The sequence below is a fragment of the Balaenoptera borealis genome, assembly GCF_965194805.1.
Source record: "Balaenoptera borealis genome assembly, chromosome: 19".
Taxonomy (NCBI): domain Eukaryota; kingdom Metazoa; phylum Chordata; class Mammalia; order Artiodactyla; family Balaenopteridae; genus Balaenoptera; species Balaenoptera borealis.
In genome coordinates, this window is record NC_138878.1 from 35617662 (window position 1) to 35633061 (window position 15400).

The 15400-nt window shown below is 40.4% G+C and overlaps 1 protein-coding gene across 3 annotated transcripts in view; it reads left to right on the plus strand.

The window, feature by feature from the left end:
* The first annotated feature begins 7742 nt into the window (after positions 1 to 7742).
* Positions 7743 to 15400, plus strand: part of NETO2 (neuropilin and tolloid like 2) — a 73244-nt gene continuing 65586 nt past the window's right edge. For all 3 annotated transcript variants that reach the window (XM_082366816.1, XM_082366817.1, XM_082366818.1), the window contains exon 1: positions 7743 to 8145. In XM_082366816.1, coding sequence (XP_082222942.1) covers positions 8112 to 8145 — 34 coding nt within the window. In that variant the 5' untranslated portion in view covers positions 7743 to 8111. The remainder of the gene's footprint in view (positions 8146 to 15400) is intronic.

The following is a 15400-nucleotide window of genomic DNA, read 5'->3' on the forward strand; positions in this document are numbered from 1 at the left end:
AAATAAAAATAAAAATACAACGTAAGTCTTCAGACTAAGATTGAACTAAACTAGAAACATACCTGGAAAATACCAAAATATTTGGAAATTAATTCACTTTAAAATAACCATGGAGTCAATGAGGTAGTCTCAAAGGAAACTTAAAAAATTTTTAACCAAATACAAATAAAATACAACATAAAATTTGTAGGAGACAGAGAAAGCAGTGCTTAAAGGGAAATGTATAGCATTAAATGCATATATTAACAAAGAAAAAAAATCTAAAATCAGTAACCTAAGTTTCCACCTTAATAAACTAGAAAGAAAAAAGATTAAATCTAAAGCAAACAGAAGATAGAAGGAAATGATTAGAGCAGAAATCAATGAAATAAAAAGGTGGTTGTTTGAAAAGATCAATAATATTGCTAGACCTCTGACCAGGAGAAAAAAGGATTAGACATAAATAACCAATATAATGAACGAAAGATAAGACATCACTACTGATCCCACAGACATTAAAGGCATAATAATAAAAAAAATACTAGGAACTAGCTATGCCCATGAATTCAATAAAGTAGATTAAATGGATCAATTCCTTAAAAGATATAAACTACCAAAACACACCCAAGCAGAAATCAATAAACACCATATCTATTTTTAAAAGTTAAATTTTTATATTAAAAAACAAACCTTCCACAAAAGAAAACTCAGTGGAACACATGGTTTCACTGGCAAATTTTACAAATATCTAAGAAATAATACCTATTCTACACAGTATCTTGAAGAAAAGGAAGAGGAAGGAATATCTCACAACTCCTTTTATAAGGTCAATATTTCCCTAATGCCAAAAACAGTCAAAGACATTGCAAGAAAATAAAACTACAGGCCAATATCCCTCATAACACAGATCCAAAAATCCTCAACAAAACATTAGCAAATTGTATGCAGAAATATATAAAAAGATAATATATCATTACCAAGTGTGTTTCATCCTAGAATGCAAAACTAGTTCACTATTTGAGGGGGAAAAAAAACAATATAATTTATCATACTATTAAGTCAGAAAAACCATCTTATCCTTTCAATAGACACAGAAAGATAATCTGACGAAATCTAACATCTGCTCCTAATTTTAAAACAACAACAACAACAAAAAAGAACTAAGCAAACTATGAATAGAACTTCCTTAACCTAATAAAGGGCATTAATAAAAAAAAAATACAGCTAATATTGATACATACTTAATGATGAGAGACTGAATGCTTTCCCCCACTGATAATTTTCAACATAGTACTGGAAAATATTTTTCAGATCTGTTTTTTAATTAATTAATTGATTGATTAATTTTGGCTGCATTGGGTCTTCGTTGCTGCACGCAGGCTTTCTCTATAGTTGCGGCAAGCAGGGGCTACTCTTCGTTGTGGTGCACGGGCTTCTCATTGCAGTGGCTTCTCTTCTTGTGGAGCGTGGGCTCTAGGCACAGGAGCTTCAGTAGTTGTGGCTCACGGGCTCTGGAGTGCAGGCTCAGTAGTTGTGGCGCATGGGCTTCGTTGCTCTGTGGCATGTGGCATCTTCCCGGCCCAGGGCTCAAACCCGTGTCCCCTGCATTCAGGACAGGCAGATTCTTAACCACTGCACCACCAGGGAAGCCCCTACATCTGTTTTAATATAGTATCTTTTTGTAATTTTTAAAAATTTTTAAAATTTATTTTGGCTGCATTGGTCTTCATTGCTGCACACAAGCTTTCTCTAGTTGCGGCGAGCAGGGGCTACTCTTCATTGCAGTGTGCAGGCTTCTCATTGCAGTGGTTTCTCTTGTGGCAGAGCACAGGCTCTAGGCGCATGGGTTTCAGTAGTTGCAGCATGTGGGCTCAGTAGTTGTGGCACGCGGGCCCTAGAGCACATGGGCTTCAGTAGTTGTGGCGTGTGGGCTCAGTAGTTGTGGCTCACGGGCTCTAGAGCGCAGGTTCAGTAGTTGTGGTGCACAGGCTTAGTTGCTCTGCAGCATGTGGGATCTTCCTGGACCAGGGATCAAACCCATGTCCCCTGCATTGGCAGGCAGATTCTTAACCACTGCGCCACCAGGGAAATCCCTTTTTAAATTTTTTTATTGAAATACAGTTGATTTACAATGTTGTGCTGGAAATCTTAATTAAAATAATAAGCCAAGAAAAGGAAATAAAAGGCATACAGATTGGAAAGGAAGAAATAAAACTGTCCCTATTAGTACATGACATAATAGTCTAAAAAATCTGTACACACACACAAAACTTCCTAGAACTAAGTGAATTCAGCAAGTTCAGCAGGATACAAGGTGAACACAAAAAAATCAATCATATTCCTATATAAATGCAATGAGCAATTGGAAATTGAAATTTTTTTAAATACTACTTAAAATAGACCCCAAAAATGAAATTCTTATGTATAAATACAACAAAGCATGCATAGGATCTGTATGCCAAAAACTATAAAATAGCGATGAAAGAAATAAAGGAAGACTTAAAGACACTGTGTTCATGGATTGGAAGATCCAACCTAGTAAAGATGTCAACACTCCCCAGAATGACCTATAGATTTAATAACATCCCTATCAAAATCCCAGCAGTATTTTTTGTGGACATAGACAAGATTATTAGAAAATTCATATGAAAGAGTAAAGGAACTAGAATAGCTTAAAATAATTTTGGAAAAGGTGGCAAAGTTGGAGGTCAAACTACCTGATTTTAAGACTTATTATAAAGCTATAATAATCAGGGTAATGTGGTACTGGAAAAAGACAGACACATAGATCAATGGAACAAAATAGAAAGTCCAAAAATAATCCCACACAAATATAGCTATTTGATCTTTGACCAAAGTGTAAAAGTGATTCAGTGGAAGGTGGTCTTTGAAATAAATAGTGTTAAACTATTTGGTCATCCCTATGCAAAGAAAAAAAAGAACCTTGACCTAAACCTCACACCTCATACAATAATTAATTCAAAATGGATCATAACCTTAAATGTAAAACATAAAACTATCAAATTTTTAGAAGGAAACATAAGAGAATATACTCATGAACTGGGGTAAGGCAAAGAGTTCTTAGAAATAATACAAAAAAATCTAAAAAAGATTTTAGATAAAAGAAAAAAATCTAAATTTAAAGACATGTTCTTTGCCAAAAACACTTTCAAGAGAATGAACAGACAAGCTACATATGTGATGGAAATATTTGCAAATCACATATTCAACAACGGACTTATATCCAGAATGTATAAAGAACTCTCAGAACTAAACAATAACCCAATTTAAAAGCGAGCAAGAACTTGGACACTTCACTAAAGAAGATACATGAATGGCAACTAAGCTCATGAAAAGTACTCAACATCATTTGGCATTAGGGAAATGAATATTAAAACCATGAAAAGATATCACTACACACCTATTACTGTTCCAATAAACTTGCATTTGTTTCGGTTTTAGTAAACAGGTTTAAACATAAACAGATCTTTCAAAATGGGATTTTGGCTTTTAAGAGAAAGATACCATATATGTTAGCAACGTTACTCTAAAATATATAATTAGGACCTTTCTCAGTTTTTCACAAGGAAATGAAAGTAATTGGATGACTAGAAATTTTCCTGATAAAGTTGAAATACTTAAGTACTGATAGTAGGTAATATTTCTTAAAAATTTTCTTGCTTTGGAATTATACAAGGCAGAAATTTGGAAACAAGTTTAGGTGACATTGTTACTGAAAGAACCAGTTTTGACTCCCTGGAGACAAGTCTTCTTCAATATCATTAGCACAGGGATAATTTTGGTTCATGAGTGTATGGATTGAACTGTGCCCCCCACCCCCGCCAAAATCCATACGTTGAAGCTCTAACCCACAATGTGACTGTATTTGGAGATAGGGCCTTTAAGGATGTAATTAAGGTTAAATGAGGTTATAAGAGTAGGACTTTAATACAATCTGACTGGTGTCCTTATAAGAAGAGGAAGAGACATGAGGAGTTTTTGGTGCACAGAGGAAGGGCCATGTGAAGACACAGCAAGAAGCTTGCCGTCTGCAAGCCAGGAAGAGAGGTCTCACCAGAAACCAATCCTATTGGCACCCTGATTTTGGACTTCCAGCCTCCAGAACTGTGAGAAAATAAATTTCTATTGTTTAAGCCATCCAGTCTGTAGTATCTAGTTATGAGAGCCCAGGCCAACTAATTCAATGAACTAATAAAAAATTTTAAAGTTTCCTCTTTTCCTTCCCTAAAAAAATCCCCACAGTTGTATGACACTGAAATCTTCATACACTGAGATCCTGTATGATTTTGCTTTTCACTAAACTTCGCCATCATTGTAGCCATATCTGCACACTGTAAGAAAAGCAGTATGAGACCCCTATTTTTTTTACTACAAATAGATTTCCTAATATCAGTTTGGTCATGTGTCAATTCCTATATTTTCCTTAGTTACGTTATGTCTCTGTATTAGTCTGCTCAGGCTGCCATAACCAAATGTCATGGACTGGGTGACTGAAGCAACATTTATTTTCTCACAGTTCTGGAGGCTGGAAGTCCCTGATTAAGGCTCCAGCCAATTTGGTTTCTGGTGAGAGCACTCTTCTTAGCTTGCAGGCAGGTGCCTTCTCATCAGGTCCTCACGCGGCGTTTCCTCCATGCTTGTGCTTTCTGCTGTCTCTTCTTATAAGAAACTAATCCTATCAGGTCAGGGTCCCACCCTTATGACTTCATTTAACTTTAGAGGCCTCATCTCCAATACAGGCACACTAGGGGTTAAAATTTCAACACATGAATTTTGAGGGAAACATTCAGTCCGTAACAATCTCTAAACATAACCTGCCTTTCTAGGCTATCATTTAATAAAATGTTAGAGCTCCCAAACTCCAGCAAAAAAGAGAGACAACAAAAATCTGTTTGGTACATAAACACTGAGATAAAATTCAGCATTTTTTAAGTAAGTCAATGCTCCACAACACCATTCAAGTGCTACAGAAGACTTGGTCAGAGAAAACGAAATGTAAACTACAGGAATGATCTGTGAGGAGTTGGAGAGGCTATACCTATGCCTGGAAGATCAGGCAGGGAACAAAGAAAGCAGTCCTCAATCACCTGGGCACTGGCAGGTAATCTGGGAACAGACTGGATACTACTGGGTGGTCTTCCAGGGAAATAATATTTCAAATACAGAACTCCCCAGCTGAGAGAGATGCAAACTGCTTTTCTTTTGATTTAGTCAGCATATGGCCACACAGTAGTCTCAGCTATTATCTGTGCTTTACCACATTCCTTGGAAAATCAACTACAGACAATTACTCTAGTACATCCAAAAGATAGGTGTCTTAAAAGGGAGCCACAGAATGAACAGTCCCAATCCACTCCTTGGGAATCTACTCCCCAGCCAACATACTAGAGAAAAGACTTCTTAGGTTTCACCAAAATGGTACTACCATAAGAGGTACTAGGCTAAATGAAACAGTGCTGTGTATACACTTTGTGAATACGGTTGTTCTAATCTCTCCCCTTTTATTGTACCAACTCAAGTGCCAGATTAATGTTTCCAGAACTCCATTGCTCCACTATTAAAAACTGCCTCTAGCCTCCTGAGTCAAGCACAAACTCCTTCGCCTAGCAATCAAGCAAGAATCTCCATAGTCAAAACCCACCATATTCAACTTTATCTTCACTACCAGTCACAACACTTGCCCCAAATGTGATGCTCACCCCTGCTCCTTGCCTGATGTGAAAGCTCTTCTGCTCTCTCTCCTCTCCACTTGGCATCCACAGCCTTTTCATTCTTTGCGTGTCACCTCCTTCATGAAGCATTCTCTGATGACATCATACACACATGGATTCTTCCTTCAGTCAACAATTATGCATTAAGAACCATTATTCCAGGCCTTCCCTGGTGGCGCAGTGGTTGAGAATCTGCCTGCTAATGCAGGGGACACGGGTTCGAGCCCTGGTCTGGGAAGATCCCGCATGCCGCGGAGCAACTGGGCCCGTGAGCCACAACTACTGAGCCTGCGCGTCTGGGGCCTGTGCTCCACAACAAGAGAGGCCGCGGTGGTGAGAGGCCCGCGCACCGTGATGAAGAGTGGTCCCCACTTGCCGCAGCTAGAGAAAGCCCTCGCACAGAAACGAAGACCCAACACAGCCATAAATAAATAAATAAATAAATAAATGAATGAATGAATGAATAAATAAATGAATGAATGAATGAACATGAATTTCTTAAAAAAAAAAGAACCATTATTCCAGAAGCTGAGAGGGCTCCTTCCTCCCAATTCTTTTTGTCCACCATTGTCTGTGACTTAGATTTAATAATAGTAATACTGTCCTGGTCTCCCAATAAGTCACTTTATTATATTTGTGGAAAAGCCTCTTAAATGTTTTATTTACTAGTTGGTTCTTGTGTGCAATCTCAATTTAACTGTAGGTGATTTTCCTCATACACATCTCGTATACCTTCCACAGCACATGGTAAAGGGCTAAATACCTTAATATTATTTGATGTTAAATATGTTTTCACTTGCAAACCTTGTTAATACTTACTTTTGGAGGGATAGAAGGAAAGAGAGATTTTCAGTTGCTGCAAATTGTCCTTAACTTTGTTAGACAAATATTTATGGAGTTCCTACTATGTGTCAGATACAGGCATAAATATTCTGTTATGATAGGGCCTTAATCACGGATATTTCCCCAGCACCTATCACTGTTTTCTGCACATAATTAATGCTCAATAAATATGTGTTGAGGGGATATATGAATGTAGCCTCCTTGCCCTCAAGCAACTTATATTTTAATAGAGTGGGGGTAAATGAGATACAGGTGATGAACAAATAAACAAGTAGATAGGCAAGGTAATTTCAGAGCATGATAATCACTATGGAGAAAATAAAACAGAATACCACATACTAAGCAGTTGTTTGCAAATTTGGCGATTTGCTATCAGCGGAGTCGAGCGACCCTATCAGCATGGCTTGGTGGTAAAGAGGGCAGTCTCTGGAGGCAGATTTCTTGGGTTTACAGCCCTGCCTCCCTCTTTCACTGTGTGGCTCTGGACAAATGACTTAACCCTCCTGGCCTCCTTTTTCCCATCCTCCAACAGTACCTATCCCGCAGGAAGTGAATCGAGGATTACAGAATTGATACGTAAAGTGTTTGGTGCTGTGCCTGGCGATCTGGGAAGCGGTCCGTAAATGTTAGTAATCACTACCGTTGGTCAGGTTAACTCCCTTGGCGCTAAACAGACCCGCTCTGTCCTGAGCCCCGCTCAGATCCGCGCCCCCTGCCGAGGCAGGTAGTAGAGCAGGGCTGAGCAGGGCAGAGTTTTGACCTTGAATTAAGGTCTTAAGAGGCCATGGGGTCGGTGCCCCCCTTCCGTCTGCGAGGGCGGACGGAGGTGGGCAGGCGGACGAGGGCCGCCGAACCGGGTGGGCGGCTGGCCCCAGCCCTCCCTCAGGCGGCAGGCCTAGAGGGCTCGGACCCGCTCACCCCGCGGCCCGGGGCTGCGGGACGTAGGCCGGGCTCTCCCTCTGCGCCGGCCTCTCGGAAAGCAGGCGAGAGGGCGGCGCCCCGAATCTTCTCGCCCCGCCCCCAACACAATGGTCGCCAGCGGGGAGCACCGCCCACCCAGGGTGCGAGGCCGCTGGCGGGCTCGCCAGGCGATTGGCCGGGAGGGTTGCGAGGGGCACGCGGGCGGGGGCGGGGGGCGGGCACATGCGCGAAGGCGGTGCGGCCGGCACGCGGCGCTCGCGCTCCTTGCTTAAATGAGCGTGGGCTCGCCGCGCCCGCCACTTCAGCGGGGTTTGCGCCGCGGCCGAAGGCGGACCGGCCCGCGCAGGTCCGGTCCCTCGCATCCGCGCTCCCCGGCAGCGAGGCGGTCGATGGGACGGAGCGCCGCGGAGCAGGAGGCGGCGCCCGTCGGGGGGCTGGGGCAGCGCGAGAGCCCGTCAGGAGGCTCGGGCATGGCGGGCCGCAGGACCTGAGTCCTACCCCGCGGGCAGCAACCTGGTGGCGGGCGATGGGGACGGAGCGGGGCTGCCGCCGCGCTGAGCCGTGAGCGCCGCGCTTCCGCCGCCGCCTCTTCGTAGCCCCCTCGGCCCCTCGCGAAGCGCTGGGCAGCTCGGGAACATGGCCCTGGAGCAGCTCTACTCGGTCCTCAAAGGTAAGCGCCCAGAGCTGCGGACGGCGCCCCCTGCGGGCGAAGCCGGTGTCTTCGCGTCCCTGCCCGGCGCCGGGCGTCCGACGCACCTCTTTGTCTGGCGCGAGCGGATCGCGGAGCCCCCGCTCCCGCCGGGATCGACTCGCTCCCCGAGCGCTTCTCCCCAGCCTTCTGCGTGCCGTGGCAGGGGAACCGGGGAGCGCATCGGGACGCGGCGGCTCGGCCGGCCCTCCGAGCTGTGCCCTCGTGCCTCTTCCTCGGAATTCCGCACATCGCTTTGCAAAGTTGTGGGGTTTGTGTGAGTGGAGCGTAGGCCGCTCTTTTTCAGCGTTAGTAACAAAGTCATTCCGAGCAAACAATAAAAACCCCAGCTGAGGCGTCGCGGAGGTGTTCTTGAAAAGCCCCGCGGTGGCGGGCGGTGGAACGGCCTGCCCGCCGGCCGGGTCCCACCTGCTGCGGCCGCGGAGGCTGCGGCACCACTGCGGGCGCTGCTGCTCCGGGCTGCGCCTTGGCGCTTCGCGGGACCTCAGGATACCCTGCCGCCGGTGTCTGGTTCTTTATGATTTGTTGTACCGGGAATTAAAACAGTCAGCTTGCCAAGTACACAAAGCTCCAAAACATACTACAGCTGCTTTGCATTTTCCAGGAGGTGTTATTTTAGATTAAAATTTATATACATAGATAATTAAGATGGTGATACAAAGTTGTTTTTGAAAATCGGACTGAATAAATCCTGTTTTCGGTCCTCGGAGGGAAATCACCACCACCAATAAAGGGCTTCCCTTTTCCGCTACTGACTTAGATTGAAAACTGAATAGCTGTGTTATTTGTAATGTTATGAAATATTCCCGTTTTTAAATATTGGGTAAGGAGTTAAGGCATTGATTAGCGCTCTTCATTGTATCTTGATATTTGTACAGTGAAAAATGTTGGGTTTTTTCCCACTCCATGTTAACACTTTTCAAATTTGTTTTACTGGAAAATTCTGTATAATTTTGCTTAAAATTTTAATTGCACAAATTATCTACTGTTCAGATATTCCTAAATTCATAATTGAGATTTCAGCAATTTACCCACTGTATACTTATAGGTACAGTTTGTACTAAGGTAACCTAAGACTTTCTATCTGGTGATTGTTTCGCAGTCACCCCATAAATTATTAATGATTTCCTCATTGTATTAAAATTGTGTATCTCTAAAATCAATTTCTGTAGTCTTTCTGTAACTCTCAATTTATATCACCATTCCTTGGAAATGAAGATTTTGTTTTACTTTTTCAGAATAAATTCTATGCATAGTAGGGTTTCTGATAGTGCTCCTTATCTGAATTGCTTCGTTGTCCTCTTTGCCTTAGGGTGTTCAGTAATAATGACATTCCATCTGAGTAGCCCCCTCTGGGGAGAAATCACGTAGATCTATTATACAGCTTTACCTGCAGAACTTGAAACTGAGCTGGATAGGACGGAATCTCTGATACTCCTAGAATGGTGAAGGGTTTTGCAGCTTTTCTGCCTTTGCTTTTGTCGTTGGTACACACTGCCCTCTCTGGCCACCGTGGTGAAGCATTTAGTTGTTGCACCTTTCAGGAAAGGATTCTGTGGTTGATGGCAGAGCTACAGTGAAAACAATGTAGTATCAGGCTTTTCTTTTTTTAATTTTACCCAACCTACACTATTTTTACATGCTGGTGTATTTTTAAAGCTCAAGCTAACTTCTTGTTGTTAGGCTTAGTAGAGAGAAAGCCAGCTATTTTTAAGTCTTCTGAAGTTTATGTATATGTGCTTATAAATATGGGGAATTGGTCTGGAAAGATTAAAGAAATTAACAAAAGTTGATTCTGAGAAAGGGATCTGGGAGACTGAGAAACAAGAGTAAAGGGAAGACTTCTGTTTCACTGCACACCCATTTGTATCACTTGATTTTTTTTTTTAACCAAATGCATTTGTTACCTATACAAACATTGGTATTTTTAATTTTTAAAAATTACCTTTTAAAAAATATTGGCGTTTCCCAGTGCTACCATTCATTGTGTGCACCAATGCCTGAAAAAGCAGCCCTTAAGTATACTGTAAGGTGTAAATTGTTTCAACATTGAAGAGGTTCTTACCAGAAGCAGTTATTTAACATTTACATAATTATGGATATTACCTACCAAAAGCCTTCTTTGGAATATTATGGTCAGTTTCTACTAAAACAAATCAGCCATAATGACTGTGTGAAATTTTAAGTAGAAGGTAACTTTGAGATGCCATTGATTCTTTGTTTTACTTCCAGCAGTGAGAACAAAAGGATAACTCTGCTGGGCTTTTAAACCTTTCATATATTGTTAAATCTGAGTAATTCACTTTTAACTGTTTATGGTCACTCCAGGTCTTATAAAATTTGATTTGCCTTCTATCAAAGTTAAGTAAGTATAATAGTCACATGAAAATATTATATTAGTTTTATAAACCCGTTTTTCACTGTTCATATTCATTCTGCACACTTGCTTCAGGAGAATCCTATTAGACGCAGTTAACATTTAAATCTGTATAAACTGTGGTTAAATTTATGGTGTTACAGTGCATAACTATCCCTTGGCACTGTATTTTAAAAATCTTATCTGAGACTGTGACAAATATTAACTCCTGTCCTTCATCCTTAAGCCTCTTACAAGAAATTAAACCATACAGAAATAAGTACCATAATGAAAAGTTATCCCTTTAATAGGGAAGTTTTTAAACATAGCCTTGGGAAAAATTAACTTTTTGACTTTTTCCCCTGAGTTGGAGAAGATATTTTAATACTGACAGTTGAAAAGTTATCTGTGTTTTGAAACCAAACTCACCTTTTAGGAAAAACATGCAGCCCTTTAATACACGTACATGTGCATTACAAAACAAGTTCAAATCAAAGCCATTTTCAGTCCTTTTAGGAATAAGATAGAAAAAAGATAAACTATAAATAAAGTTCATATCTAAAATTCTAAAAAATAATCCAAGTTCTGCTCTTGGTTACTACCCATTCAGCACAATCTCCTGTCATTTTAAAATTTATGACCCTGCAGAGTAATTTATTTATTTATTTATTTATTTATTTATTTGCCTGCAGCATGCAGGATCTTAGTTCCCCAACCAGGGATCGAACCCATGCCCCCTGCATTGGGAGTGTGGAGTCTTAACCACTGGACCTCCAGGGAAGTCCCTGTTGGTTTTGGTTTTTTTTTATGTGTCCCTGGGGCCCTTTGAGATCCCAGTTATTGTGGTGTTTGAGTTAGAAAGGGGAATCCTAAAAGGTGATCTAATCCAGTGGGTTTCCAAACTTTCCTTAACAGAACTCCCTCAGAGGAACTCTTATGAGTGGGTACTTAAAAACTAAACAAAGAACAGATAAGAACAAGGTTGCTCTGATTGCTGAGGACCCTCACCCTTTCAGTCGCTTATCAGAGTGGCCCCCGAAGAACTAACGCTATTTAGCATCTTTGTTCACAAAATTACAGGGCGTACTAATCTGAAAGTTCAATTCATCCTAGTCAAAATGACATTAAAACATGTTGGTTTAAATATACCTGGAGTAATATATTGGAAATTATAGCCTTAGTGGGTGAGAAGATACCAAATACTCTTGAAAATGTGACCTGGTCGTGTTAAAGTCTGATGGTAGCTGTTGTGGATGTCTGAGGATTCCTGTATAATTAGAGCATACAAAACTGCCATCTCAAGAGCATTTGACAAGCAAGAAGGTTGTCACATTCTGCAGGAAAGAGAAAGCACTTCTGCAGTTACTCTTTCTTATAAGTGATTGGCAATGTGATTAGCATGTGGAGGGTGGAGTGATCCCAAAGTTCACCAAGATCCATCTTCTTTCTTAACTACAAAGTAAAATTGAGTTTGATTAAATTAGGGTACTTTCCTGTCCTTTGGAACATAGCTGATGGAAAACAAGTTACTACTACCTCAAGTAGTATATGGACTCTAATGGAACTCCATTTTGCTTTCATTATAGAAAACAGGAGCAGGGAGACCAGTTAGGCGGTTCTTAAATTATGGAGTCTCATGATAGGTTTACCAAACCTTATGTTTACCGCTTAGATGCTAAAAATAGGAAGGCTTAGGAAGAGGTACATTTAATTACTAACAAAGGTAAATTGAGGCAGCTTGAGAAAAGTAAGAGCAGTAGCATATCTGAAAAGGAAAGAAAAATCATTTCTTTTTCTGTCCCCTGATTTATGCTCAAATAAGCTGGGTCACCTCTGTGCCTGCTGTTAATCAAGAAGTGTGCTTGTTAATTTGTTAGTGGGGCTCTGTACTATATGTTATAGTTGCAAAGAAAATATAATCAGGATTCTGCTTAGTCACTTGATGTATTCATCTAATTTTTGTTGAGTGCTGTTATGGGCCAGCCAGTCTTCTAGTCGCTAGAGATGCATCAGTGGATCAGAGAGACAAGTCCCTCTTTCTAGCAGGAAGAGACAGATAATAAGCAAGAAAATAGCAGGTAATATAAGTAATAATTAAAATAGTATTTGTATCATAAAACAGGATGAAGAAGAAAATGTAGAGCTTCTTTAGCAGTCGGAGAGGCCTCACAAGACCTGAATAACAGGAAGGAACCAGCCATGCAGAGAGAGTCTAGGCAGAAGGAATAACTAGTCCCTACGGCTAGAATTAGCTTGGTGTGTTTAAGTGGGAAGAAGACCTGTGTAGCCATAGGTGGTCAGGTGCCACATCACATAGGACCTCTGAAGTCAGAATAAGGAGTATGGATTTATTCTAGATGTAATGGGACTCTGTTGGAAGATTTTATGAAAGGCTGTGATGTGATCTAATTTATGTTTTGAAAGGATCTCTGGCTGCCGGGGACAGAGTAGGCTATAGGGGACTATGGCAGAAATAGCCAGTTTTCTTCCAGTATCCATTTTACCTTTCAGTGATTCTCTGAATTTTAACTAAGCACACAATCACCCAAAATAAATACTAGATTTTCCAGCTTTCCTTAGGATTAATTGTGGCCATGTGACTAAATAAGTCTGACCAGTTAGATGTGGGTTCAACTTTGGGGAAGTGGTGGTGTATCTGTTGTTCAGTTAAAATTTTTATGTTGAGGTCATTGTAGATTCTGGGCAAAAGTTTTTAAAGGAAGGAGGACTGCCCTGTGTCATTTCTTCATTCTTGCTGACTGTAATGCAGACATGGTAGCTGTAAAGAAGATATGGAACCTGGCACTCTAGCATCTATATTGGACCATAAGATGACCCTGGAAATGAAAGTCATGCACAACTGAGCAATAAGACCGAAGGAGCTTAGGTCCCTAGTAATGGTATAGCCTTCACTCTAGCCCTTGACTACTTACCTGCACAGTTTGTTTACTTGACAGAGAAATATACTCTTATCTTGTTTAAACTACTAGCTTGGGTTTTTTATTACTCATGCCAGACCTTATGCTAACGTAATAGGAGTGTGCAAAATCAGTGAAAGAAACAAAACCAGACAGAGATAGAGAGCTAGTGAATAGCTACAGAAGTGAAAAGTATGAATGCTGTCTAATAAAATTAATCTTGAGAGAGTTCCTAGAAAAAGCAGGTTTTTAACAGTGTGAACGTTATTTTGTAGAAGCAGAGGGAGGTCCGTGGCAAGTGCAGATGTTCAGAAACAAGAGGTATTTGTAGGGACATTATGAGAATACACACACATATACATACATATATGTAGTAGAGCATTCACCAACATTTCCAAAATCAACTCATCAACTCCTTTGTGCCCACCCTCTGCCCCGCCCCATCCCTCTTGGCCCACACGTGCTCCTACTGTCACCAAAGGAGAAAACAAGTGTGGTGCCAGGGCCAACAGCTTCAGCATCACTAGGGAATTTGTTAAAAATGCAAGTTTTCAAGCCCCACCCCAGACCTACTGGATCAAAATCTCTGGAAGTAACCCCCCCTCCAAGTCTGTTTTAATAAGCCCTCCAGATGAATATGATGCACACTAAAGTTTGAGAACTACCGTCCCAATGATTCATTTCTCAAATCTGGAAGAACTGCTGGGTAGAATTTGTACATTTCTAAGCCTTGATATGTATTACCAGGTTAACCTCCCAAAAGCTGTGCCAGTTTACAATCCAGTGGCAGAATAAGTCAGTTTCCTATATCCTGACCAACACTAGAATCTACGTTTTTTTAAATATTAGTAAGGCAGAATTTCTGCATTTTGGGGGCACATTTTCCTGGTGGCATAATCTTCTATCCCATCTGTTTGTAGTTTTTATTTATGTTCCTGTCTTTTGTAAATGAAGGTGTTCTCCCAAAAGTATAAATATAATTCATCTTTTTTTCAGTCTGCTATTTATTTTCCTACTTATTGATAGCTTGAAGTAGGGACCTACTTTATTTTTCGAATAATTAACAAGTTATCCCAGAACCATTTATTAAAACTGTCTTCTCACCAAGTGTTTCAAATATCACATATATTTTAATAAATTCTGGGATATATATGTCTGTTTCTGAGCTTTTCCTCTTCTTCCATTTTCTTATCTAAAGGCCCCTTGAGAATAAGGACCATGTCTTCTTTGGTTCATTGTAGTTCTAGGGACTGACTCACTGCCTGTAATACAGTGGATGCTAGTAATGTTTGTTGACAGATCATCTGTTTCTTCCTCTACCGTGGCTACATTTTATAATTACTGTAGCTTTATAGTAAGTATATTATTTTTATGTATTTTAGTCTTTTATTTTTATATTTTCCTTGGCCAATATAAAAAAGTATTTAAGATGACCATCAGAAGCATTTTAAGTACCAAAAAAACACACTGAGATTTTTATTAAAACATCATTAAATATTGTATGACTTACTGGGAAGAAATGTTACTTTTACATTGTTTTATTATCTAAAACATATTACTTCTCCATTGTATTAAATTTATTTACTTGTTTGTTTAATTTATTTTGGTCTTACTCTCTTCCTTTAATAGGTGTAATCATTTTCCAAGTAATTCTCTTGGGACTTCTAGGTTTTAAAATAACATTGTCTATAAATAATAATTTTGTCTCCTTTCCAGTATTTATTGCATTGGCCAGAGTTGCCACTATTAAGTAACAGTGGAAAGAATAAACCTGACCTTGATTTTTAGTTGATTGGAAAGTACAGCCTTAAACTGGAAGGTCTGGGGACAGGATTGCGGTAGAGAACTCTTATAACAGTGATTCAGTGTTAAAAGGAGTAGCTTGGAGGATTTGTATTTAATACCTTGAATGGCACCTGTCTTTATCATTTAAGCCTTCATT